Source organism: Typopeltis vanoorti, chromosome 13 (genome assembly GCF_054136105.1).
Source record: "Typopeltis vanoorti isolate ZY-2024b chromosome 13, IOZ_Tvanoo_1.0, whole genome shotgun sequence".
Taxonomy (NCBI): domain Eukaryota; kingdom Metazoa; phylum Arthropoda; class Arachnida; order Uropygi; family Thelyphonidae; genus Typopeltis; species Typopeltis vanoorti.
Window position 1 is genome coordinate 7,198,242 of NC_143561.1, and position 27,520 is coordinate 7,225,761.

The window sequence follows — 27,520 nt, forward strand, 5'->3', positions numbered from 1 at the left end:
TTAAACTCTGATCATTATATGGTATCAGCAAAAATTCGATTTAAACCAAAGTGACTAAAAATACATAAAATTGAAAATTCTTAGCAACCAAGTTACAAAATTTCTTCATTACAGGATCCCCATTTTAGATAACAATATCAAAAATGTACAAACTCAAAAACAGAAACCACACATGAATCAAGTGATAGAAGAGCAATGGGAAAATTTGAAATAAATTCTCATAAAAGCAGCAACAGAAAACTTAGGAATAAAGCACGAATGGATTAGAAAAAGAGGACTATGAGATTGGAACAAAGAAAGAGAAAATATAATAAAAAACAAAAAGGATAGTTACCAGAAATGGCTAAATTCCAAAATATTAGAAGCAGAAATAGAGCATAAAAGAAACAGTGCAATTGCAAAACGTGAATTAAGGAAAAAACATAGAGAGAGATGGAACAATTTCGTAACAGAACTAGAAAAGGATATATTTAAGCCACAATCCAAATTCTATAAAGTAATAAAATATATGAATAAAGAAATAAAAGATAAAAATACAAACAATAGATTTAGAAAAATGGGTGACCTATTCCAAAATCTCTGGACAGATGAGAACATCATCATCAAATTCCTGACATGTACCCTCAAGGGGTTTATATGATATGATAGTACTACATGAAAAATTTACATCATTACTAACTTCCTATGCAATTTTCCTCCAAATCATTCTATTACTTGTCAATACTCCAATATTATCATTATCAGATCTTATATTTCTATCGTCTAAGGCACATTGTACCGTATCAATCCACCTATATCTTGGTCTTCCTCTGGGTCGTTTTCCTGCCAACCTGGCAGAGAATACTTGTTTTGCTAATCTTTCCTCACCCATTCTGTTTAAGTGACCATACCACCTGAGATTAGCTCTGCTAACGCACTCCCGGTTGCCGACAATGTCAATTTCTTTCCTAATATCCTTGTTTTTAATATGATATTGCCATTGATGCCATTTGTTCACACCTCTAAACTTTCTCAGGACTCTCATATCTGCGGTCTCTAGTCTTTGGTCAAGTGTTTTGCTTCTGACCCAGCTCTCAGATCCATAAGTTAAAACTGGTTTGAACACTGTCTTCTATACAGTTAATTTAGTGTGCTGACTAATTTCTCTCTTATTCCATATGAATTTATTCGGTTGACTTCCTACCATACCAGCTTTGTTGATTCTGTTGTCTATTTCCATATTTAATTTACCATCTTCACTAAAATTTGTGCCTAAGTAGCTGAAATGTTTTACTTGTTCCACAGGTTCTCCGTTCACAACACAGTTGACATTTTCAACAATTGTACCTATTTTCATTGTCTTTGTCTTTTTAATGCTGACCTTCATACCATATCTATTACAACAGTTATTCAATTTAGTCAGGGAATTTTACAAATTTGTAGCGGATTTATTCAGAAGTATAACATTGTCCGCATAAAGCAAAGAGCTGATATTAACATCTCCAATTCTGATATCATGTTTAATACCGCTTTCCTTCATAATGTGATTCATATAGATAATGAATAACAGAGGGGATAATGTACATCCTTGTCTCACACTAGATTTAACATTAAACCATCTTCCTGTACTTCCTTCAATTCTAACTGCCGACTTAAAACTCAAATACAAACTAAGTATTGCTTGATATAATGCCCCATTGACACCATATAACTGTAGCATATTGAATAGCTTCTCTCTTGGTACCTTGTCATATGCCTTTTCCAGATCGACAAAACATAAATACAGATCTTTCTTATATTCCCATGCTTTCTCGACTATTTGTCGTAAAGTGAAGACTGATCCTGACAGCCTCTGTTTGGCCTGAATCCAGCTTGTTCTTCACCAAGCTTTTCTTCAACAATTCTTCTCATTCGTTTCTCAAGTATACTTGCATAGATCTTGCCAGGAACACTCAGTAGGGAAATACCTCTGTAATTCTCACATTCAGTTTTATTTCCCTTTTTATATATGGGTACTATGAGAGCTCTACTCCAATCATCGGGAATTCGCCCCTTTGTCCAGGCTTTCTGAACTATGCAGTACAGCCACTGTAAGACTTTTATACCACCATACTTAAGCATTTCTGGTCGAATATCATCTACTCCTGCTGCCTTTCACATTTCAAGCCTTTGATGACTTTTTCTACTTCAAGTATTATTATTATTATTATTATTGTTCTGGGCAACTCCAAGGAGTCGACAGACTCATCGAGGGAGGCCCTAACATCATGTCAAGAACAACTATTCGACATTGACACAGTATCTATCATACCTTGCCTTGAACTGATTCACGGTCGTAGCACCCACAACAGACTCTGGAAGCTTATTCCACTCAATCACCACTCTCCAAGTAAAAAACCTAGCTCTAACTCCCTTGTCAACCACGCTCTTGCCCAGCTTCCATGATGGCCTCCTAGTCCTCCCACCACCAGTGATATTTTCAAAAATATCTTCTGGATCAATCTTATAGAAACCCTTCAGTAATTTGAATGTCTCAATCATATCACCCCTCCTTCACCTATCGTCCAATCTCAGCAACCCACAAATCTTCAACCTATTCTCATAAGGTTCATTCCACAGACCTTCTATCATCTTGGTCACTCGTCTCTGGATCCTCTCCACTTCCTCCCCATTACGAAGAAACCCTGGTGCCTATAACTGGGCACAGTAGTCAAGATGGGGTCTTATCAAGGCTCGATACAGAGGAACAACAACTTGTTTGTTTCTGCACGTTAAAGTATTTTTCAGAAGCCAAGTGATTTGATGAGCTGATTTAGTCACTTTTGCAATGTGCCCCCTAAACTTCAGTTCCCTATCCACCAACACTCCCAAATCCCTGGCCTTATCAATTTCCTGAAGTACGGTTCCACCAATGCAATATACTGCTGCTATTCTTTTCACCCCAAAGTGCATAACCTTACACTTTGCCACATTAAATTGACATCCATTTTTCTTATCCCAGTCCTCCAAACTATCCAAATCATCCTGTAACATTTTGACATCCTGTGCACTCACAATTGCTCTACCCAACTTTGCATCATCAGCAAACAAGTGAACACTTCCTCTCAGATCATTTCCTATATCATTGATGAACAAATTGAAAAGCAGTGGTCCAAAAACAGAGCCCTGCAGCACACCACTAGTCACAAGCCGTCTTTTAGGCTCCACTCCTGCATAAACCACTCTCTGGTATCTCTCCTTCAACCACCCTCCTATCCATCTCACCAACCCTATATCTGTCCCCATCTGCTCCAGTTTACTGATTAGGGTTCCATGTGGTAACCTGTCAAAGGCCTTGGCAAGGTCCAGTAGTATCACTGTAAACCCATTATCCCTATCCAGTTCAGCCATCACTGTGTTATAAAACGTGAGCAGGTGACTGAAGCATGATCTACCCTTCACAAAACCATGTTGTCCCCCATACAATATCCCATTTTCATCTATCCAATCCTGTATTCTTTTCTTGACTAATTTGTCTAAGACCTTGACAATGATTCCTGATATGCTAATTGGTCGGTAATTTACAACAGCAGTTTTAGAACCACCTTTATTACATTGGAAATATTTTCCCCTCTTTCCACTCCCTTGGGACTAACCCAGACCCGAGACTCAAATTAAACAAAATGGTCAAGGGTACTGACAATTCTTTAGCTGCTTCTCGTACGACACGAGCTGGTATACCATCCAATCCCATGGATGTATTGACATTGAGGTTATGCAGTAGACTACTCACCTACACTTCATTCACCACAATTCCCGTATAATCTACTGGTTTATTCGTTTCTGCAATGTCACCACCTGGATGATATATACTTGCAAAGTGCTCACTCAGTAACTCAACTATATCAACTGATTCAGTTACCTCCCTATCATTGGCTTTCTTTAAAATCATTCTGCCATGTACATTTTTCCTTTTACTTGCTACATATCTAAAAAACTGTTTAGGATTCTCTTTAACCTGCGTGGCCAATTTTCTTTCGTAATCCTTTTTTGCTTTTCTTACCACACTCGTTACCCTTCTAGCCTGTGCTTTATACCGTTCATGTGCCTGCCGGTCACCTTTCTCCTTAAATTCCCTCCATAGTTGTTTCTTTTTTTTTTTTTTGCAGCTCAAGCTTAATGGTGTTATTCATCCATTTAACCCCTACTTGATTTATTATTCGGACTCTAGGTATACAGTCAGCCATTGCTTCATGCAAACACTACTTAACTACCTCCCATGCACTATCAACTTCTACTCCTTGCAGTTGTACATGCCAACGCACTGAACCAATCAAACTCCTAAGCTTGTCATACTTTCCAGCCCGATAATTTCACATGTACCCTGTCTTAATTGAAAATTCCACACCTTTAGCCACCTCCCAAGTCGACACCCTATGATCACTCTCACCAATTGGTGGCAACGTGGTCATATTTGTTACAGCCAAATCCTCAGATGTAATTACTAGGTCAAGCACTCTCTGACCCCTAGTATTTTCCATTACATGCTGTCACAGATAGTTATCCTTTAATAACCGCATAAAATCCAATTCCTTCCTCCCATGTGTCCTCTCCTCACTCCAATCAATGCGACCATAGTTGAAATCTCCCATAATAATTACCCTCCTTCCACTCATTTCTTCTATTTTCTTGTGCATACTGTCACCACATCTTTTCCATCACCTGGTCTATAGCAGCACCCAATTGTATATTTAGTTCTGCTAGCCACAATCTCACACCAAATGGCCTCAAATGTGCTCTTTTCTCTATCCTGCAATTCAACTGCTATTCTTCTTGGCTGTAGCTCATCAGCTATCATCAACAATACTCCTCCCCCCCCCATTTTATTCTCCCTGTCATTCCTGAACACACGATTCCCATCACATTCAATCCCACTAGCTATATCATCTACAGTCAGCCATTATTCACTAATACCAATAACTTGTGGTCTGGAAGTGCCAACCATGGCCAAAAACTCTTCCTTCTTGTTCCTAATACTCCTAGCATTAGTGTACATGAATTTAAGACCCCCATTAGCGCCAACCCTACCTTGATGCCTTATATTAACTATCCCACTCTGATTTGTTGTCCTTATTCGCTCGGGCATATTATATTCATTCATACATTCAACTGCCTCCCTAAGGACTGTATATCTACCCCCCCCCTTAATAAATCTAGTTTCCCTGAATTTGCACATCCGTTACATTCAGCAACACTTTCTCAAGTCTCCTTACACCGTAACCATTCAAATGCAAGCCATCCATCTTATATAGATCCTTTCGCCCTTTGAAATCACTCCACACATCCACAAATTCCATGCCACTCGTCATACATAACCCACGCATAAAATCATTCGCAATTATGGCCCTCCTTTTAAACATTTCACTGTCATACCATGGTAAAAGACTGATCATTCTAACTCTCTCACTCATTTCTTTTGCTACCTCAAACAATTCATTCAGGTTTTCTATCATTTCCATTTTATCTCCTTTCAAATCATTCGTACCTGCCACAACAATCATTTCTTTCACCCTTTCCTTTTGCTCTCTAATAGACTCAGTTACATGCTTTATGGTCGCACCAGGTTGGTACGATTTTGTCAAATCCTCTACTAACACATCTTGTACTAACGAGTCTCCATACAGCACTCTATCCTTCATTTTGTTCATGTTCACACTCATACGCCTATTTTTCCTGTCATACTTTTTTATTATTGGTTGGTTCGTTCAGTCCACTTTTGCTCATATGCTCTAGCTGCTGTTTTACCCTTTGTATTCCACCATTCAACAAAGCGATCTCACTCATTGCATCTATCTCATCTTTTTTATTCTCTGTAAAACCATTAATACTATCATTCACACTTTCACAATTTTCTGATACCACCTCGCCGTTTCTTGTGATATCCCTATTTTCTTCATTCTGAAGTTAACAAAAATATCACACTTACGATCCGAAATACACTTCAATTCCTCATTCTCCCTACATTTTCTACACACATTCACTCCTTTATTATCATCTAACCACACTCTGACCGCACTCCGCAAAGCGTACATTTCGCAGATAATACACTGAATCATCTCCTTTTCATTACCATTCTTGAAAGAAGATGGCGAACCATTATTACTGACCGTCATTTTCCTTCGTACTGGAGCCATTACTAGTAACGTCTTTTATCAAATTATAAATTATAAACACCAAAAACACACAAACAGACGCACTAAGACATGCAAGGCAAACAAAACTACGTAATATTAAAGTAAATTTATCAACGATAACTGAAAATAACACTTATCTTATCTGGAGCTTTCACAAACACTACACATTACGAATCCCTCTAGCAGCAACTTTCCGACATAGATTATGTTATAAAACACTTTAGTACACTAACTACACTCGTATGGATATGTGTTCCTGACTGTATGTCTGTTGAGTGTTTTTTTACCACTGTGCTATTACTGCTTGTTTCATTTAGCAATTTTTCAAAATAATTACTCCATACTTCAAGGATATCTTTTACTCCTGTTTTCATGTCACCTTTATCATCTCTAACTCCTTTTACAGCACTATGTTTTCTATGTTCTTGCCAAAGTCCTCCCATGACTTTTGTTTAGCTAGTTTTACACAATGTTTCGCTTTTTTACATTTGTCTCTGTATTCTCTAAGAGCAAAAGCTGACTTATTTGCCAGGAACTTTTGATATGATTTCTTCTCTTCCTTCACTGCCTCTTTAACTTCCTGTGTCCACCATGGAGTCCTGATTTTTCTATCCTTGCACACAATCTCACCACATGCCTCTCTGGCTGAATCAATCAGGGTTTTCTTCAATGCTTGCCACTGAATCTCCAAGGTTTGGTTCCTGTTCTCAAACTCTTTCATTTTTTCTTCAATAATGTTTGTGTATGTTAGTCTACAGTTCACATCTGAGAGCTGCTCAACTTTTATTCGCTTTAAAACTTTCTTACATGTTCTTCTTTTCAATATGAAATTCAATTTTATCCTGCTCAAGACTAAATAGTGATCGCTTCCAATTTCAAATCCTCTGTACACTCTGGTGTCCTGCACCAGGGAGAAAACATCACTATCAACAATGACATAGTCAATGAGACTTTTCTTATTCCTTGCCTCTTCTCTCCATGTGAATTTGTGCACATTTTTATTTTGGAACATGGTGTTAGTAATAACCAGTCCATGTCCTGAGCAGAAATCCAAAAGGTATTTGCCATTATTATTAGCTTTGCTCTTTTCTCCAAATTTTTCCAAAATATTTTTGTATGTCTGACAATCATTTCCTACTCTGCTATTTAGCTCCCCAACATGGACCAAGTTTTCCTTTTTCATTGTGTCAGTTGCTTTTTCTAAAGCATCAAAAAATCCCCCCCCCCCGCTTCTACCTTAGTAGAATCTTCTGTGGGACCATAGGCACAAATAAGTCTCATTGTCCAGTTCCCCATTCTGATATTTGCCCACATCACTCTACTTGAGACTGCCTGTCATTCAAGAAGATTAGCCTCGTATTTTGTGTTGAATACTATGGCTACTACTTCTTTTCCTTGATTGTCATTGCCTGAATATAACATTTTGTATTTATTGCTCAGAAAGATCTCACCAGTTTTGGTCTTTTTTGTTTAAGTCACCTCTATTATGTCGATCTGGTACTTATCTAATTCCTCAGCTAGCTCCATTTCTTTGCCATTCAGGCTTCTTACGTTGATAGTACCGATCTTTAACTCTGGTGATGCTGAGTTGGGGTGTGTTTTCAGATTTGTTCCAGTAACTGACTTTTCGCTGTTGCCCTGGTTCCCTGGCGAAAGCAACGTGGGCCTTGTTTAACCAGGCGACGCCCCAGCTGGCATGAAATTTTGTCATGTTGTACCATCATTTTTTATTTTGGTTTAACCAATAAGAATACAATTTGTTCGGGTAAATCCCAAATTGCCAGCCCATCCTCGTTCGTTCAGTATCCAGGTAGATACCCAAAGGGGTGCACCACGAGAAGATGAGGATTGGACATTAGGTCAGAAGTCCTAGTCGGTTCTCTGCATTCCTTTAAAGGCTATGTGGTGGTCTCCTCTCAGTTATACAGCTTTGACCCTTAAGCACCCCAGATGAGAACAATGAAATAAAATTTTATAAAACAAAGAATGACCTAACCGAAAATATCACAATGTTAGAACTGAAAAATACAATAAAGATGAAAAATAGGGAAACACCATGAGAAGACAATATAAATATAGAACTATACGAAAATGTATGTGAAAAATTTAATGAAAGACTTCTGAAATTTTTTAATATGGTTTGGATGTCTGGAAAAACTCCTAGCTCTTGGAAAAAAGCACTAGTTATCCCAATCTATAAAAAAAAGGAAATAAAGACGATTTCAATAACTATAGGGGAATTAGTCTGAATACAGGATATAAAATATATGCAGGAATTTACTAAAATAAAGAGCCGAAAGGTTTCAGTTTGGCAATATATATCTTGTATAAATCAAGTGGATATTGTCCACTTATAAATCCAGCATTATTTCAAAGCCGAATGTAATAACTATGATAAAAAGTTGACCAGAGAGCTTATGGGAATACACTCGCTGGCATTCACGAGTTGTTCTAATGCAGACCACTTAGAAAACATGAGCGCTTGCCCAAACATCCATATATTTGCCTTCTATTGGTCCATTTTGATAAGGTTTCGCTGGCCTGGCAGCTGTTTCGTACTGGTGCATATAATGCTGGATTTAATATCCACTTGATTTATATAAATTTGCATTGCTGAACTGAATATACCTCTCCGACATTTCAAGTTCCTTAGCACTCAACGAGAGTTTTTTGCTCTTTTAAGGTTTTTGCCTGGTCTCTGAGGAGAACCAACCAGTTTGAAAGAGCTGTCATGCCAGTTGAAACCTTATCAAAATGGACCAATAGAAAGTGAATATATGGATGCTTGGGCAAGCACTCATATCGTCTTAGTGGTCTGTGCTAGGGCAATTTGTGAATGCTGGCAAATGCATTCCAGTAAACTGTCTGGTCAACATTTTTTTTTTTTATGAAACTTTCATAGTTTCTACATTTGGCTTTGAAATAATGTTGGATTTAATATCCGCTTGATATTATATAAATATGCAGGAATATTAAAGGAGAAGCTAAACAATATTGTAAAGGACTGACTGATCAAGGGCATGACAGCAAGATGTGCAGCACATCGAGGGCACATTCCTGACATCTAAGGGACTTGTGGCCAGCTGTCGTGGAAGAGATCAGAGCCTCACCACATATTTATCCATTGTCAACCATGAAACACACCATGTTACAATATGAAATTAGAGATGTGGTTGAGACCCCTGCAACCATCAGCTTTATATCTGTGAATTGTAAGACAAGAACTACTAAGGTAGTGTATGAAGATAATATCCCAAACCCTCCAGGGAGGATATTCTCAGATGTCCCTTGTCTGAAAACCAGGAGCAATCTCTTGAAAATAGTAACATGGAATGTCAGAACACTCTACGAGACAGGCAAATTAGATAATCTACTCCAGGAATTAGAAGTGATGAAGGCCGATATTGCAGGTATCAGTGAAGTGAGGTGGACAGATACAGGCATAATAAGAAGAAAATATCACACTATAATCTACTCTGGCAGTGACTTACACCTTAATGGAGTAGCGCTTGTCCTAAGTAATAGAATTGCAAAATCTCTACAGGGATATTGGAACATAAATGACAGAATCATAACAACCAAAATAACTGCACAACCATTCAACCTGTATATTATCCAAGCATATGCGCCAACCCAAGATCACCCAGATGAAGTGTTGGAACAATTTTATGAAGACATCAAACTGCAATCTCCAGTGCAAAGTCAGATGATGTTATTATAATGATGGGCAACCTAAATGCAAAAGTGGGCTCAGAAAAAATCTCATTTTGCATGGGAAACCAAGGGCTTGGAATCAGAAATGAAAGAGGTGAAAGATTAATTCAATTCTGTGAAACCAATGACCTAATAATTGCCAACACTGTTTAAACATCCTCCTAGAAGACTATATACCTGGAAAAGCCCTGGGGACATCTATAGAAACCAAATTGACTATATAATAATAAGCAAAAGATTCCAAAATGTAATAACACAAACAAAAACATATCCTGGAGCAGACATAGGATCAGACCACAACCCAGTGATTGCAAAAATCAAAATAAAACTTAAGATACCAAGCCAACCATTCATAAGAGAAACTTATAATTCAGACTCACTTAACAACCAAGAAGTTAAAGACTGCTTTATAAAAGAATTCACAAAATCCCTTAACAAGTCTGACACCACAACTCACACAGAAAATAGAACACCAATTGATGAAATTAACATGAACTGGCAAACATTCAAGAATAGCATCAATGAAGCAGCCAAAAATACACTCCCACAATTGAAAAGGAATAAACCTTGAATGAATGAAAAAATACTGACATTGATGGAACAAAGAAAAAAGTTAAAGAACAAACCTGAATATAAAAGCATGAATAAAGAAATAAAAAAAGAATGAAGGAAAGCCAAAGAGGAATGGATTAAATATAAATGTATAGATATAGAAAACCTTGATAGAAAACACAGAAGCAGAGAAATGACAAGTAGAACAAATACAGAAAACCATGCAAGTGTCATTAGAGACTCAAGAGACCATATTCTAATGGTTAAAAAAGAAATCATGGAAAGATGGATTGGATACATAAGGAAATTATATGAACAACAAAGAAATAATATTCCTGAACAGACTGATTTAGAAGGACCATCCATTTTACTCTGTGAAGTTGAAAATGCCGTCAGAAAACTAAAGCCACATAAAGCTGAAGGAATAAATAACATCTTGGCAGAATGGTTGAGGGCTCTCGATGAAGGAGGACTGAAATTTCTAACAAAATTATGCAATAAAATATACGAGACTGGATTTCTACCCAAAGATAGTAATCTTTTTTTTTTTTTTTTCTCACATTCAGTTTTATTTCCCTTTTTATATATGGGTACTATGACAGCTCTACTCCAATCATCGGGAATTCGTCCCTCTGTCCAGGCTTTCTGAACTATGCAGTGCAGCCACTGTAAGACTTTTATACCACCATACTTCAGCATTTCTGGTCGAATATCATCTACTTCTGCTGCCTTTCCACATTTCAAGCCTTTGATGGCTTTTTCTACTTCAAGTATGGATATATATTCCTGACTGCATGCCTGGTCAGTGTTTTTTATCACTGTGCTGTCATCACTGCTTGTTATATCACGCAATACTTAGTCTTTATTTGAGTTGTAAGTCAGTGGTTAGAATTGAAGGAAGTACAGGAAGATGGTTTAATGTTAAATCCAGTGTGAGACAAGGATGTACATTATCCCCTCTGTTATTCATTATCTATATGGATCACATTATGAAGGAAAGTGGTATTAAACCTGATATCAAAATTGGAGATGTTAATGTCAGCTCTTTGCTTTATGCAGATGATGTTATACTTCTAAATAAATCCGCTACAAGTCTGCAAGATTCTCTGACTAAATTGAATAGCTGTTGTAATAGATATGGTATGAAGGTCAGCAATAAAAAGACAAAGACAATGAAAATAGGCAGAATCATTGAAAATGTCAACTGTGTTGTGAATGGAGAACCTGTGGAACAAGTAAAACATTTCAGCTACTTAGGCATGATTTTTAGTGAAGATGTAAATTAAATATAGAAATAGACAACAGAATCAGCAAAGCTGGTATGGTGGGAAGTCAATTGAATAAATTCATATGGAATAAGAGAGAAATTAATCGGAACACTAAATTAGCTGTATACAAGACAGTGTTCAAACCAGTTTTAACTTATGGATCTGAGAGCTGGGTCAGAAGTAAAACACTTGACCAAAGACTGGAGACTGCAGATATGAGAGTCCTGAGAAAGATTAGAGGCGTGAACAGATGGCATCAATGGCAATATCATATTAAAAATGAGGATATTAGGAAAGAACTTGACATTGTCAGCATCCAGGAATGCACTAGCAGAGCTAATCTCAGGTGGTATGGTCACTTAAATAGAATGGGAGAGGAAAGATTAGCAAAACAAGTGTTCTCTGCCAGGTTGGCAGGAAAACGACCCAGAGGAAGACCAAGATATAGGTGGATTGATATGGTACAAAGTGCCTTAGATGATAGAAATATAAGATCTGATAATGTTGGAGTCTTGACAAGTAACAGACTGATTTGGAGGAAAATTGTAGATAGGAAGTTAGTAATGATGTAATTTTTTCATGTAGTACTGTCATATCCTGTACACCCCTTGAGGGTGCATGGCAGGAATTTGATGATGATGATGAGATATTAATCACTCAATTTTCGTTCCAATTCCCAAAATAACAAAAGCTACAAGATGTGAAGAGTTCAGGACAATCAGCTTCATCAGTCAAGTATCAAAAGTCCTCCTATACGTTATTCTTGAAAGAAATAAAAGAAAAATAAAAATAGAAATAAATGATACACAAAGTGGCTTCAAGGAAAATGTAGGTACAAGACAAGCTATTGTCAACGTCAGAACCATCATAGAAAGATATCTAGAAAAACAAAAAGATGTGTACCTCTGCTTCATAGATTACAAAAAGGCATTCAACAATGTCCAACATGAACAATTAATTGAAATCCTTTCAAAAATAGGCATGGATGGAAAAGACATTAGGCTATTAACTAATCTTTACTGGGAACAGACTGCATCTTTGAGAATAAATAGAGAGACCTGATAAGAATTCCCAGTTCAGAAAGGTGTGAGACAAGGCTGTGTCTTTTCTCTGATTCTCTTTAACCTGTACACAAAAGAAATAATTAATAAAATTAGTAACCTCAAAGGAATCACTTTAGGGGGCAGAAATATTAATAACATATGATATGCAGATGACACGGTTCTTCTAGTTGAAAACAAATATGACCTCAAAACTCTTATAGATGAAACCTTCAAGTATAGTGAACAGAATGGCCTCAGTTTCAACTTTAAAAAGACAAAAATCATGATAATTTCAAGAGAAAAGAAAATACCAAAACTATGCATCAATATAAAAGGAAATAAATTAGAACAGGTGCAAAAATACATATACCTCGGACACTTGATCACAGAGAATGGTAGGACAGAAGATGAAATTAGAAAAAAGATTGAAATTGCAAGGTCAACTTTCAGCAGTATGAAAAATCTACTAACATCTAGAGAATTAAATCTGAAAATCAAGACTAAAAATCTCCAAATGCTACATATGGTCTACATTATTATATGGAGTAGAGACATGGACACTCTCCAATCTGAGTTTGAAAAAACTGGAGGCCTTTGAAATGTGGATGCTGCAAAGAATTATAAGAATATCATGGAAAGACAAAAAGAGAAATGAAGAGGTACTAGAGATGGCAGGCGTAAAGAGAAAGAGAGGAAAACAAAGACTGGACTGGATGGAAAATATAGAAGACTGGACCTATCTCTCATATGAGGAATGCAGCAGAGAGGTGCAGAATAGGACATGGTGGAGACACACGGTAGTCAATCTCCTGGAGGGAGAAGATGCCTGACAGGAAAGGACAAACTACTAGAACAAAACGGTTTTCGAAAAGGTTGATCATGCATAGATCCAATTTTTACTCTAAAATTATTAATAGAAAAGAGAAGAGAATTTCAAAAAGAAACACACATAGCCTTTATTGATTATGAAAAACCTTTGACAAAATCAGTAGACAAAAATTGTTTAAAATATTAACCAATTTAAATATTTTTTTGGAAGTTTATTTTGCACTTGGTTAGACTATAATAAATTTAGTTTAATCCTTTATCCCTTTTTCCAAGTGTAAGCAAACAAAGTTTTGCGCCTGAAAATATCTTCAGGACTGAGGTAAGGTGGTGCAACTCCGAGCAAAGGTGGACCAAGCTTTCTGCCTCCCACTGACGAGACCTCAATAAAGGTCGAAACCAGTCTGGGTAGTGGCCCTTCCCTTAATGCATAGCATATACATGTCCGCAAGGAGATGTGCTTTACATTATGGGAGATACTGAGACAAGGAGTGATGAGAGCTTGGTCCACCTTTGCTCGGAGTTGCCTGGTGTTGCACCACCTTACTTCAGTCCTGAAGATATTTTCAGGTGCAAACTTTGTTTGCTTACACTTGGATAAAGGATTAAACTAAATTTATTATATTGCAATTTAAATATTCAAACCAACTTTTACAATCCATTAAAAAAATATACATAGGAAATTAAACAGCAGTTAAATTAGAACACATCTCAGAATGGGAAGATATATTAAGAGGAGTACGAAAAGGATGTACCCTCTCATCTCTGCTTTTCAATATATATATAAATAAAATTATAATAGTCTGGAAACAGTATAACTTATTTGTATACCAAATAAGTAGATAGATACACTACTATTTGCAGATGATCAAATAGTATTAGCTACATCAGAAGATGATTTACAAAGATTATCAAAATCATTAAATGATATTTCAAAACAATATAATATGACAATGTCTAAAGAAAAAACAAAAATAATGGCATTCAAAGGAGAAAACCCAATAGGAAGTAAAATAGTGATAGATAATAAAATATTAGAACAAGTAAATACTTTTAAATACTTGGGATGTGATGTGGGCTTGATGTTCAGAGATACGTTTTATTTATAGATCGTCCTGTTTGTCCATAGTAAGACAATTTACACAAATGTGGTACTTCATGTATGCCAGGTAGCACAACTGGTGAGAGTTTGTCTTCTGGAGAAGATAGCAAGTTACGAATTTCGTTGAATAGCAATGAGTGGATATTTTTTCATAACTTTGCCACACTTTCAGAGATGCTATTAATATATGGTATAGGAGTCCCGTGAGCTGCTTCTTGTCTGGGTCGATTTTTAGGAGATTGGTTGATTATTTTTTGTGTTGTTATTGGATTATATCTATTTATTAAGGCTGTTTCTTTGACAATTTCCAATTCTGTTTTAGAGATTCTTCCAAACAACAAATCTTGTGTACTTCGGATATTAAAGATTTTATACTGTATTTTTGGTTTTCAGTAGACAGAAGTGGAAATGGATCTATCTTGCTTATGTTGGATGTATACATCAAAACAGGAAATACTGTTTGATTATTCTTTTTCTAGTGGGAACTTGATATGAGGATGTAGGGTGTTGATTTTTTTGTAGAAATGTGTAGAGTTCTGATTCTGTGTGGCTCCAAACTGCAAAAAAAAAAACGTCATCCACATATCACGGCCTCATTGTTGGTTTTGGGTCGAGAGTGAAAATTTTTTCTTCTAGGTGTTCAAGAAAAAAGTTGGCTAGATTATATGATAGAGGGTGAGTGATTGCTGTTCCTTCCTCTTGTTTATATATTTTATCTTTCCATGTGAAGTAGCCTGATGTGATTGCAAATTTGAATAATTCCACTATGTCGAATGGAAATTTTTGGGTTAGAATTTCTATAGTCTCTTTCTGAGGAATATTAATGAAGAGAGATAATGTCAAAGCTTACTAACATGTCTGTATCTGCCAGTTTTTAATGTCTTTTATTCTTATATGAAATTCTATGGAATTTTTTATCGAATAAGCTGAGTGGCCAATGAGGGGATAGAGAAGGTCACACAGAAATCTTAGATATTTTATACATGGGATTGCCTATAGAATCCACAATGGGTCTAAGTGGACAAATTACTTTTATGTAATTTTAGTAAACCATATATTCTAGGTCTTGATGTTGTATATGAAATCTAGATAGGGAATACGTTTTGGCATAATTGCAAACTTATCTTGTGGTAGTACATTCAGCTCATCTTCAGTTAGAGGATGGCCAGAGAAGTTTACAACCCATTTTTCAGTATTTTTCTTAAATCATTCTAACAATGTAAAGTGTTTTTTTATCAAGATTTGCGATACTTTTTTCAAATGCTTTAGTGCCTACATTTTTTGAGGTATTACTAATTGGATGCAGTAAGTCTAGATTTAATGTATTTGACAGCTCAGCTTCCAATTTTGTTGTTTTTATGATATTTAATTCCAATTCCTTTTTTGAAACAAGTAACTGATTAAGTAAAAAGGAATGGCTAGCTTTTTGATAAATTTTGAGCACCTGGTGATTTAATGACTTTCTTTAACTTAGCAAAAGTGGGAATTGCATTAGCACATCTGCACTTCTTTAAAAATGAGATTCTGGCATGTGGCTTATCCTGCAAATGGATATAATCCAATAATAACCCAAAAAATAATCAACCACTCTCCTAAAAATTGACCCAGACCAGATGAAGCCCACAGGACTCCTATACCATATATTAAAGGTATCTCTGAACATCTAGCAAAAATTATGAAAAAATATCAACTCATTGCTACCTATAAACCTATCAACCAAACTCACAACTTGCTACTTTCTCCAGAAGACAAACTCTCACCAATGATGCTACCTGGTGGATACGAAGTACTATGTTCATATAACTTTTCTTACTATGGGCAAAAAAGGAAGATCTATAAATAAACATATCTCTGAACATCAAGACCACATCAATCTTATCAAACCTTCCAAATCTTGTCTTGCACAACATGGAATTGAAAATGCTAACCACAGAATCCAGTGGCAAAATGCTAAGCTGCTACATAGATCAATATATAAACATGAATGTTTATATAAAGAAAGTGCTGAAGCCTTACTTCATAGACCTAACCTTAATCAGAATGACTGTCTCACTATTCCAAAAGTTTGGGAAATTGTTATCCTCAATTGTATTAAATAAATTTGTTATATTTTAATTTAATTAGTTTTAACTCATGAACACTTGTATACGTAGAGAGATTCCAATTTAAGCATGTATGCTACTGTTTTATAATTCAATTTATATTGTTGTTTGATAATTGTACTGTGTAGAAAGAAGAACATCAAAGAACAGAAATACGAGGTATATTCAAAAATCAGTAGACCAATTTTCTTATCAGCAAAATTTCTCATCTGTACTATCTACAAAAGACAATTGCCAACTCTATCTTTAGCTGGTGTTTACCAGATTCTTTGTGAATATAATTTGACATACTTTGGGCAGACAGGCCATTCTAGAAAAAAGAATTAATGAACATCAATACTACATTGAAGATGTGAAACCTAAAAAGTCTGATCTGGCATAGCATAGTATTGGGATGAAGCTTGTCTTCTCCTTAGAAACAGTTTTAAATATCATCATCATCATGCCTATCAAGTATTTAGGCCTAGAGTGGCCTGTTCCGGCCTTAGAAGTCATCATTGAATCTCTTAAGAGGACGTCCTGATTTTCTTTTCCTAATTGTTTGTAATTTAAGACTTGTTTTGGTAATCTTTCTGTTTTCATTCTTTCAACATGTTCCATCCGTTTGTGTTTATATTTTTTAATTTTTTTCTATTACTGATTCCTGGTTTAATTCTTTCATAATTTCTTTTGTGATTGAATAGAGTATACTTTGCAGTTTTTCTCATAAACTTCATTTCAGCTGTTATTAATCTTTGTCTTTTTGTTTTATTATCCAAATTTCACTTCCATACAATAGGACTGGTAAGGCTAATGAATACCTTTAGTCTGGTTTGTTTTTGTAGTAGGTTTGGTTTAAATATAGAGTTAATTATAACGGTTATTTTTAAATATTTTCCGATTTTAGGTTTATATCGTTTTCATTTTCATACGTACTCATACATCCAGGTAGTTAAATGAATTCACCTGTTCTAAAATCTTGTTATCTATTACTGTTTTAGTTCTTACTGGATCTTGTCATTTAAAGGCCATTGTTTTTGATTTTTCTATTATTATCATCATTCCATAATCATTGGCTATCTCATTTAAATTTAAAATACCTTTCTGTAAGTTGTCTTCAGAATTTATAATTATTATTTTGTCATCGGCAAAAAGGAGAACGTTTAAAAGTTCACAGTAGGAGAAAGTTTGATACCTTGATGGAAAATTTTATTCCATTTTATTATTATTTCATTTAGATAAATATTAAACAGAGTTGCTGAAAGGGGACATCCCTGGGACATCTCGTATATGATTATTTTGATTTTATTTTATATAATCAAATAATTAAAATAATGATTTTAATTATTTGATTATTTTCATATATACTTATGATAGCTTTTAGAATATTATTTGGTATTTGTCTTTTAATATGTTAAATAAAATGCTTCTTTTAACTTTGTCAGATGCTTTTTCGAAGTCAATAAATGTAATATGTGTTTCCAAGTTGTATTCTCTTCTTTACTCTATTATCAATTTTAGGCAGAAGGCTGGATCTATACATGATCATCCTTTTCTAAATCCATTCTGTACTTCTAAAATAAAGTTGTCAGGATATTTGATTGCTTATTTAAAATTCTGCTATATATTTTATAACAGGAATTTAGTATACTTATACCTGTATAGTTTTTAGGGTCATCTCTGCTACCTTTTTTTAAAGATAGAAATCACAGTTGCTTTTTTCCATTCTATTAGAGAGTTATTAGTTGAATAGATTTTCTTTAAAAATAATAGGAGTCTTTCTTTGAACCTTGTTCCTGTATACTTATATAATTCTGAACCTAACTTATCTTTTCCAGGTGATTTGCCATTTCTTGTTTCTTTCAGGCTAATTTCTAATTCTTCTAATTTTAATTCGGTGTTTAATTTTATATTTTCTTTGGTATCTGTACTTAAGTGTTTCAAAATCTTATATACATTGGGTCTTATTTTATATAAATCATGTTCTAATTTAGAAAAAAATTTGTTCCATGATTCTCTGTCTTTTTCTGACTTCTCTTTTAGCTATGGCTCTTATTCTTTTATATTCTATTTCATCTTCTAATCTTTTACTGCTTAGCGATTTGTGATAGGCTTCTTTTTTCGTTTTGATTATTTCTTTATCTTCATCCCATATCTTCAGTTTTTTCCTTTCATTGAATTTTTTGGTCTTTCCTAGCTTTCATTTGCTGCTGCATTTTAGTCTAGTTTTTACATTAAGCCATTCTATTTCTTCATTTTGTTTCATTTTATCTAAATATTGGTTAATTCTTTGTTCATATAGCTGTTCTTTTTGTGTCATTTAATAATCTAGTTTTATAAACAAATGTTTTAAATTTTCTTTCTTCTTGTTATCTGTAGCCATTTAGGTGGTAATCTTAATTTTATTTTAACGAGGAAGTGGTCACTACTTATTTCATATCCTCTGTGAACTCTAATATCTAAAGAGAACTTTGATGTCTTTTCATTTAAGATAAAGTAATCTAATATTGATTTCCATCCTCTTGCTGCCCAAGTAAATTTATGTATGTCTTTATGTGTATAGAAAGAATTCACTATTTTAAGGTTATTATAAACTACAAAGTCAATCAATTTTTTTACTATTCCTGTTTAGAGTATATTCTCCTATATTCCTATATAATTAGCAGGAGACTTTAATGCAATTCTTGCATTAAGGTCTCCTGCTAATTACATAATCATTTTTATTTATTTTGTTATATATATTTTGTAACTGATTATAAAATTCAATATTATCCTGTTTTCTTCCTTCTTCTGGGGCATATAAACCAATTACTGTTAAATAACCTCTATCTATTTTTATTCTAGCTTCTATTATTCTTTCATTCCATGATTTATAATGTTTTAACTGTTTTGAAAGGAAGTTATGAATCCAAATCATAACTCCTGCTTGTGCTCTTTGGTCTCTGTCAACTCCACTATATATTACATTAAAATTTTCAGTTCTCATGGTTCCTTTTAATTTCTTTTTTGTTTCAGTGATTACTGCTATTTGAAAATTTATTTCATTTAATATTTGGTCTAATTATATTTCTTTATCTGCTATTCCTCTGGCACTCCAGTTTGCTATATGTATTATATTTTGTCGTTTCCATTTTTGTTTTGCCTTTTCAATTTCTGGATCGTTTTCCATTGCTTCATTCCAATTACTTTTCTCTTTAGGATTAAAAGTAGAATAATGTTCTCCATATCAGATGACTAGCTTGCCAATGGATAGTCCAGTGGTAGGGCTGCTACCTTAAGGCTTCTAGACTAGCCTTCTTCCAAATTTAAATCCATAGGAGGAATAGGGTATATTGAAGGGGAAAGAGTAGATTATAGTAGAATAGAGTAGAATTCTAGTAGAAGTTTAGAGAAGGGACATAGATATATATGCCAGAAATGGAAAGACCCTATGGCCCTCGAGCACTCTAATAGCATAAGGGTTATAAAATAAGAAGAGTTGGCTGAATAAAGCTTTATAGAAAAGATTAAAGTGAGTCTATCTTCCTCAAATTAGAGGAATAAGAGAATAGATCCATCTAGGGGACCATGGGAGTGCCACTTCCCTTACAATCAAGATGATTACCCCTTATCTTAAGGCCCCTGTTGGTTCATTAGTCTTTATTCAATATATTCGTATGACCCCACCACATATACAGGGTGTTCGGGATAAATTTGACATATTTATAATTAATTATATTTTTCTGTAAGTTACATGTATTAACACACACTTCTCTTCATTTAAAAGTTTGGACCCTTCTTCATTCATATACAAGATGTCAGAAAGGATGGATAGCTGGAACCCACCTGAATCATGGAAGAGAATAACTTGTATCATGATGATTCGTGCCCGCCATCAAAATAAGGATATTACGACTGCTGCCCAATGCTCCCTGAATACAGTAAAAACAATCAGGCATGAACTAGAGACTTGCAATGGTGACTACGAGGATGTAGCAAGAAGAAAGATCCCTAGCAGACGATCTGATTGCGTTCGTACAGCAGAATTCCTCGCAAATCTGCAGGAACAGGTGTTGAAGAACCCTGGCATTGGAATTCGGGCTTTGTTCGTGGAGTTGCTAACTGTAGTCAAGCCCTGGATAACAAGGGTAGCCAATGGTAGGCCGTATGTATGGCAGCAGGATTCGGCCCCTTGCCACACCTCTGGGAAAAGTCAAAAATGGTTGTCTGAAAATTTCTACGACTTCACCAGTCCAAATGTTTGGCCTCCAAACTCCCCAGACCTTAACCCCATGGATTATTTTGTATGGGGCGCAGTTGAAAAAGACACCAATCGCATTTCCAGTAATACAAAAGCCCAGTTAATGGATAAAATTAAAACAGTTTTTGCGGCCCTTCCCAGGGAGACTGTAGCATCAGCTTGTTCGAGGTTCCGAAGCAGAATTGAAGCTGTGATCGATGCTAATGGTGGTTATTTTGAGTAAATCTTGTTGATAGTATTGTAATTAACTCTGCCTGTAATGTTTTTTTGTCAATTCATTAAATTTAATAGATACAAAGAAGATTTTCTTTTTCCTTACGAAACTGTCAAATTTATCCCGAACACCCTGTATATGGTGGGCTCCCCTATCTGCCACCCAGGGGATTTGCTCTAGAGGTTACAGGGTCCCCAGAAAGGCAATTTTAAATATGAATGCCTTTTCAAAGAAAGTTGTCCAAGCCCTTTTACATCAGCCTAACCTGAATTGGAACAATTATAATTGTTATTTTCTGTAAACATCAAAAATAGTTTTAATATTAATATTAATTTCTAGCTCACAGCAACATTTTTAATTGGTAAACCAATCGCTGCATGTACCTTGTGTTCCTATTCTGTGATTTGCTTGCTTTTACATACTGATGATGCACTATTATTTTCAGTACAAAATATCTGTACTTGCATTAAATTTTATCGCTGTGGTTATTGTGTACTTTTGTTGTTTAAAGTTATGCCATAGGTACCTTTAAATATTAAAAATTTGATTTTTTTTTTTAAACAGAAATAACTGCCACTTTGCATGAAGACCAATATATATTTTCTACTTCACAAGTGAAAAATGTATAAAAGTGGAAAATGTATATCAAGTTACCCTTTGGAGGCAGTGATTTGATTTGTTCCCTTTGGATATAGTCATGCCTTTATATATGAGATTATGTTTATTATCACATATTTATGCTTGCAGTGTTATGTTGTACATACATTTCTTCTTATGGGCTTATTGCTGCTTGACTTTTACTGTTCATTTAAAAATTTCCAGAAGAGCATAAAAATAAAAATCATTGCCAAGTGCAGTTAACAGGAAGAATTACAACTGGAGATCACTGTATAATCTGAATAAGGATGTTATGTGTCTAAAAAAAAAAAAAGTGTTACTGTATACTGCCCAACATCATATCAGACTGTTTTCTTATATCAGAAATTATAAATAACCACACAGTATTCACAGAGTCTGCAGAGCTAGGTCTCCAAAAGTTATTCATAAATAAGAAAATCAGTGAATTGCAGAAAATGGTTGCATAGAGCTCTTATCAAAATTCAAACTTAATGTTGCTAAGTTTTAATTTTTTCATTGAATGATTTTTTTTTTTTTTAATGTTAGATTCATGACCACAAAATAGTGGAGGTAGTGTGGATGAAGTTGATAACACAGAAAATATACTTGATAACACAGAAAAAAAAAAATCTTTTTGCAAATCATTTTTAATAACTTTTTTTTTTAAATGTTTTCTCTTTAGCTGGCAGTGTTTTGATATTTGTCACCAAAAAACTTAATTCTGAAGAATTGGCAACCAATTTGAAAGCAAAGGAATTCACTGGTAAGTAAACAGTTCAATGCAAATAATTTGTTTTTTACAGGTATATACAAATTATGTTGCAGTGTGATGTTAACAGTATTTTTAACTAACTTATATTATCCAGTAGAATTCAGTTATTGTTCTGATTAGTATAGATATATAGTATTAACTAGATACCTTTGATACAATATTTATTGTACCTTATAAAAATACTGTTTAACTTTCACTGTAGTGAACTCAAATACCACTATAAGTACCATAAGTATAGTTTGTTATGGATAGTTTGCGATGATGAATTTTCTTTATTATAGTATTTTGCTAATGAAATTTCAGCCTGATTATTACAGGCCATCATCAGTGGCAATAATAGTTAATTATAAAGTAGAGTGCGAACAATGGATTGATTTTAAAAACGTGTTTTTTGAAATTGGAAAAAAGAACTATTGTTGTCACTGATGATGGCCTGTAATATTTAGGTTGAAATATATGGCCTTAAATAAATAGTATGAATTATATTCCTTGTGTTTTTTTTTTCTTTTCCATGTTAATTTAAAGAAAAAAGAGACAAAATAACAACTGAATATTATAGCGCATGTTATAGACATGATATTGAATGCAGCAGGAGAGCTCAATCTGTAACCATTAGATAATTGATAATTTTGTCTTTTCCTTCAATTCTGAGTTTCAAGCTTTTCGCCTGCATCTGCTATCATATATTTTAAAATGCAATATAATTTTCAATTGTTATTCTGTTTTATTTTGTCTCTTTAACTGTACTAATACCTTCTGTACAACTCTAATCTTTGTAATGGTGAAATTCTGCTTGTATTAAATATGTATTTTCAGGATAAGTAAATTCTATATTTTATTTGCTTAAATGTTCAAGTATTTAGTAATTCTGTTCCAGTTTTCCAAGATGTTGGCATTTCACTAGTTACATTCTTGTGTTAGCAGAAAAGATTTTTGAATCTGATTCTTCTTCAGACTTTTATGAACATTTATTTATCCTAGAAAGTTGTTCTACCTCTGTCCAAAATAACATCTGTTCTAAAACTCCATTGAAGTCATCCTCAGTATTTTTCCAAATTCACTACATTAGCTGAAATATTCTTTTCACAGGACCAATCTACTCCAATAAAATGAATATTTAGAAGATTGTAGTAATACTGTTACATTTGGGTAGTTTACTATAACGTGTAAGTTCATTATAAAGTGTCTGCAATAGTAAGTTCTTTAGATTTCAGAATACCTTGCTATAAGTATATAACTCTGTGTTGAAGACAATCAGTATATGCACATGGATGTTCTACAGCAGTGGTGGCAAACCTTTTTATGTGCGTGGGTCAAAAATTTACAAATCGAGTTGCTGACGTGCCAGGCAGTTTTTCTTCTTCTTATTGTGCTATCTTCTATCGAAGGTCAGCGACCATCTTGGCGAACAAACTGCGCTCTTGTGCTAATCTGAGCAGTTGTGCACTGCACTTTCCTGTCCACGTCTTGATGTTGTCAAACCATGATATTCTTTTTCTTCCTCTAATTCCTTTGCCATCAATTCTTCCTACCAAAATAGTTTGTAGAAGTTGGTATTTGCTGTTTCTCATGATGTGGCCAAGATATGATGTTTCTTGATTATTTGTACAAGATGTTTAGCTTTGCCAATGGATTTTAAGACATCTTCATTGGTAATTTTTTCTGTCCATGATATCTTTAGCATTCTTCTGTATAGCCACATCTCAAAGGCTTCGATTTTCTTGATGGTTGTCGCCTTCAATGTCCATATTTCAACTCCATAGAGCAGAATAGACCACACGTAGCATTTCAGCATTCGGCATCTGACTTCCATGTTTAGGTCTTTATTGCAGAATATCGTTCTCATTTTCATGAAGGACTGCCGCGCAACTTCAATCCTTGTCTTTATATCTATTTCTGGATCCCACCGTTCATTAAGCCAGCAACCAAGATATTTATATCTTGACACTTGATCAATATTTTTCCCATTGAGTGTCAGTTTCATTGATGAGGCTGGATGTTTGCTGATGATCATGTATTTTGTCTTGTTGATGTTTATATTTATTCCCATTCTTTGGCTTTCTATGTATACTCTGTCAATGAGTTTTTGGAGATCCATAATATTATCTGCAATTAGCACGGTGTCATCTGCATATCGTAGGTTGTTAACAATCTTTCCATTTATTGTGATTCCCTCTGGACATTCTTCCAATGCTTTTTTAAAGATTACCTCTGCATATATGTTGAACAGGAGTGGTGAGAGCACACATCCTTGTCTCACTCCTCTTTTGATGTTAATATCACTGGTGGTAATGTTGTCTAATTGAATGGTAGCTGACTGATTCCAATACAGATTTGTTATTAGTCTTATGTCTTGTTCGTCTAGCCTTATTTGTTCTTCTATTCAGTTAGTGTGTCTGACTTTGTCGAATGTTTTTTCAAAATCTATGAAACACATAAAAATAGATTTCTGTTTTTCTATGCATTTTTGTATTAATATTTGGGTACAGAAAAGGGCCTCTCTAGTACCAAAACCATTCCGAAAGCCGAATTGTGTTTCACTTAGAGTTTCTTCACTTTTTCTATAAATGCGATTCTGAATTACTTTCAGAAATATTTTTAATGTTTGGCTCATTAGACTAATAAGTCGGAAGTCACCACAGGAATTCGCTTTGGGTTTCTTTGGGACAGTGATCAATGTAGATTTGAGCCAATCTGGTGGAAATTCATCACTTTCATGTATTTTATTAAATAGTTTTTCAAGAAGTTTGATGTTATCTGGTTCTATTAATTTTAAAAATTCTGTTTGCACACCACCTGGTCCACTGGCTTTTCCTGTTTTACTTGTTCGTATAGCATTCTCTATTTCGCATTTCATGATTGCTGGTCCTTGAATGTTATCTTTTATATTTATAGGCTTCTGTCTAGTATCATTGAAAAGTTCTGTTACATATTTTATCCAAATCTGTGCATTATTCTCTTCTTCTAGAACTATTTTTCCATTTTCGTCTCTTAGAGACACTATTTGCTTTTTCCTCAGTTTTCCCGAAATTTCATTGATTTTCTTATACAGATTAAAATTATCATGTTTCTTCTGAAGCAGTTCAATTTCAGTACATAAATTTTTAATAGGCAGTTTTTATTAGGGGAAAAATTAATCTAACTTAATTTATTTATAAATTTATAATATATATATTTATTTATAATATTTATTTATATATAAACTTATAATATTATTCAGTGTAAAATTGATTATTGTATTATTAAATTGATTTTCATTATGTTGGTTAGAAAGAAAAAAAACACAGTAGTGAGAAAAATATTTATGCATTGTAACTCACCATCAAAGTTAGCTGAGCAAGGGAAGCAGCAGAAGGATGTCAACTTGTTGGCGAAACGCTTACCATATTTATTCGAAAATAACTCACCCTCACGTATAACTGGCACTCTTGATTTTACTTTATGAAAAAAAAAAAGACATTAAAAAGTATTGCATATGCCTCGTACACGAAAAATGTTTAAACATGTTTACATCAAGGCAATAGTAACTCACTTCCTGCAGTTAACAACATGCCCTCCCCAATAGCCATTATACTGCGGATGCAAGAAAAACAAATAGTTTTGTTGTATCCCTGATTAAAGTACTGAGGCTTTGGCAATCTGTATAATATATTTCTCAACAAATAGGGCAATTAGAGACAGCTGGAATAAAAGCGGTGCTCAATAATGAATCACATATTCCCTCTCACAGAAACTACACTGTATAAACTCGAGCAAAACTATATGTTGTACCGGAAACACGGTATCTAACTAAAAACTCTTGTCCAATTTTTCAATTACATGAAATAAGTGTTTGTTTTTATTGCATTTGAAATTCTCACTGTCATTATGACAGATCACAAAGTCTAGCTTCAAATAAAATTCTACCACGAATTGAAGTATGCCATATAATGCATGTGTGAGTTCTTGGGCTAGCTCAAACGCAAACAAGCAGCAATAAAATTCAGCCAAAGGTTGAAACTTTGTGTGAGTTGAGCCCACTGATAAAGAGAAGTTCCGTCAGAACGATAAATGACACCCCGTCGTGTATGTGTTAAAAACTAAGAAATATATACTGAATGTTGTTATGACAGTTTCGCATGTTATGGAATTCGGTTGAAGAGAATTAGCATTTCAACTCAATGGTTGTAGGTTGCCTTTGGGTCGCGCGACCTTTTGTTAATACCGCACCAATCATATGCACATCTTCATAGCTACTCTCTGGTGTAAAATAAAGTTTAACTTTTACGTATTGTAACAATTAAAGAAAAAGGGTTGAATAATTTATAAGCGTATAAAAGGATATCACCCGTAAATCGGTAATGTGCCAGCAAATTTCTCGGACGTGCCACCTCTAGCACGTGTGCCATAGGTTCGCCATCTATGTTCTACAGTATTTTAATTTAATTGAATAAATGTAAATCCGAATCTCAATATTCTAATTATCAGTTTCTGTTGTTTTGTTAGTGTGTTTATATTGTGATAAAAGCACAGAATTAATTGTAATTTCATTTGTATAGTACATTGTTAATATGTCTTGTTTATGCGTTGCATTAAATTTTAACAATGTGAACTTACATAATTGTAAGTTGATATATCCAATATAAGAATTACGATTTAATATTTCATCATCATCATATTCCTGACATTTACCCTAAAGGAGTGTACAAGATGATAGTACTACATGAAAAATTTACATCATTACTAATTTCCTATCTACAATTTTCCGTCAAATCAATCTGTTACCTGTCAAGACTCCAACGTTATCAGATCTTATATTTCTGTCTGCTAAGGCACGTTTTACTGTATCAATCTACCTATACCATGGTCTTCCTCTGGGTCTTTTTTTCTGCTAATCTGGAAGAGAACACTTGTTTTGCTAATCTTTCCTTTCCCATTCTGTTTAAGTGAACGTACCACC

The 27,520-nt window shown here is 34.5% G+C and overlaps 1 protein-coding gene across 1 annotated transcript in view; it reads left to right on the forward strand.

Annotated features, from left to right (window-relative positions):
* Window positions 1-22,580, forward strand: part of LOC150099913 (ATP-dependent RNA helicase DDX42) — a 218,005-nt gene extending 195,425 nt beyond the window's left edge. Inside the window, exon 13 of the mRNA XM_090403173.1 lies at window positions 22,492-22,580. Coding sequence (XP_090259299.1) covers window positions 22,492-22,580 — 89 coding nt within the window. The remainder of the gene's footprint in view (window positions 1-22,491) is intronic.
* Window positions 22,581-27,520: the final 4,940 nt, after the last annotated feature.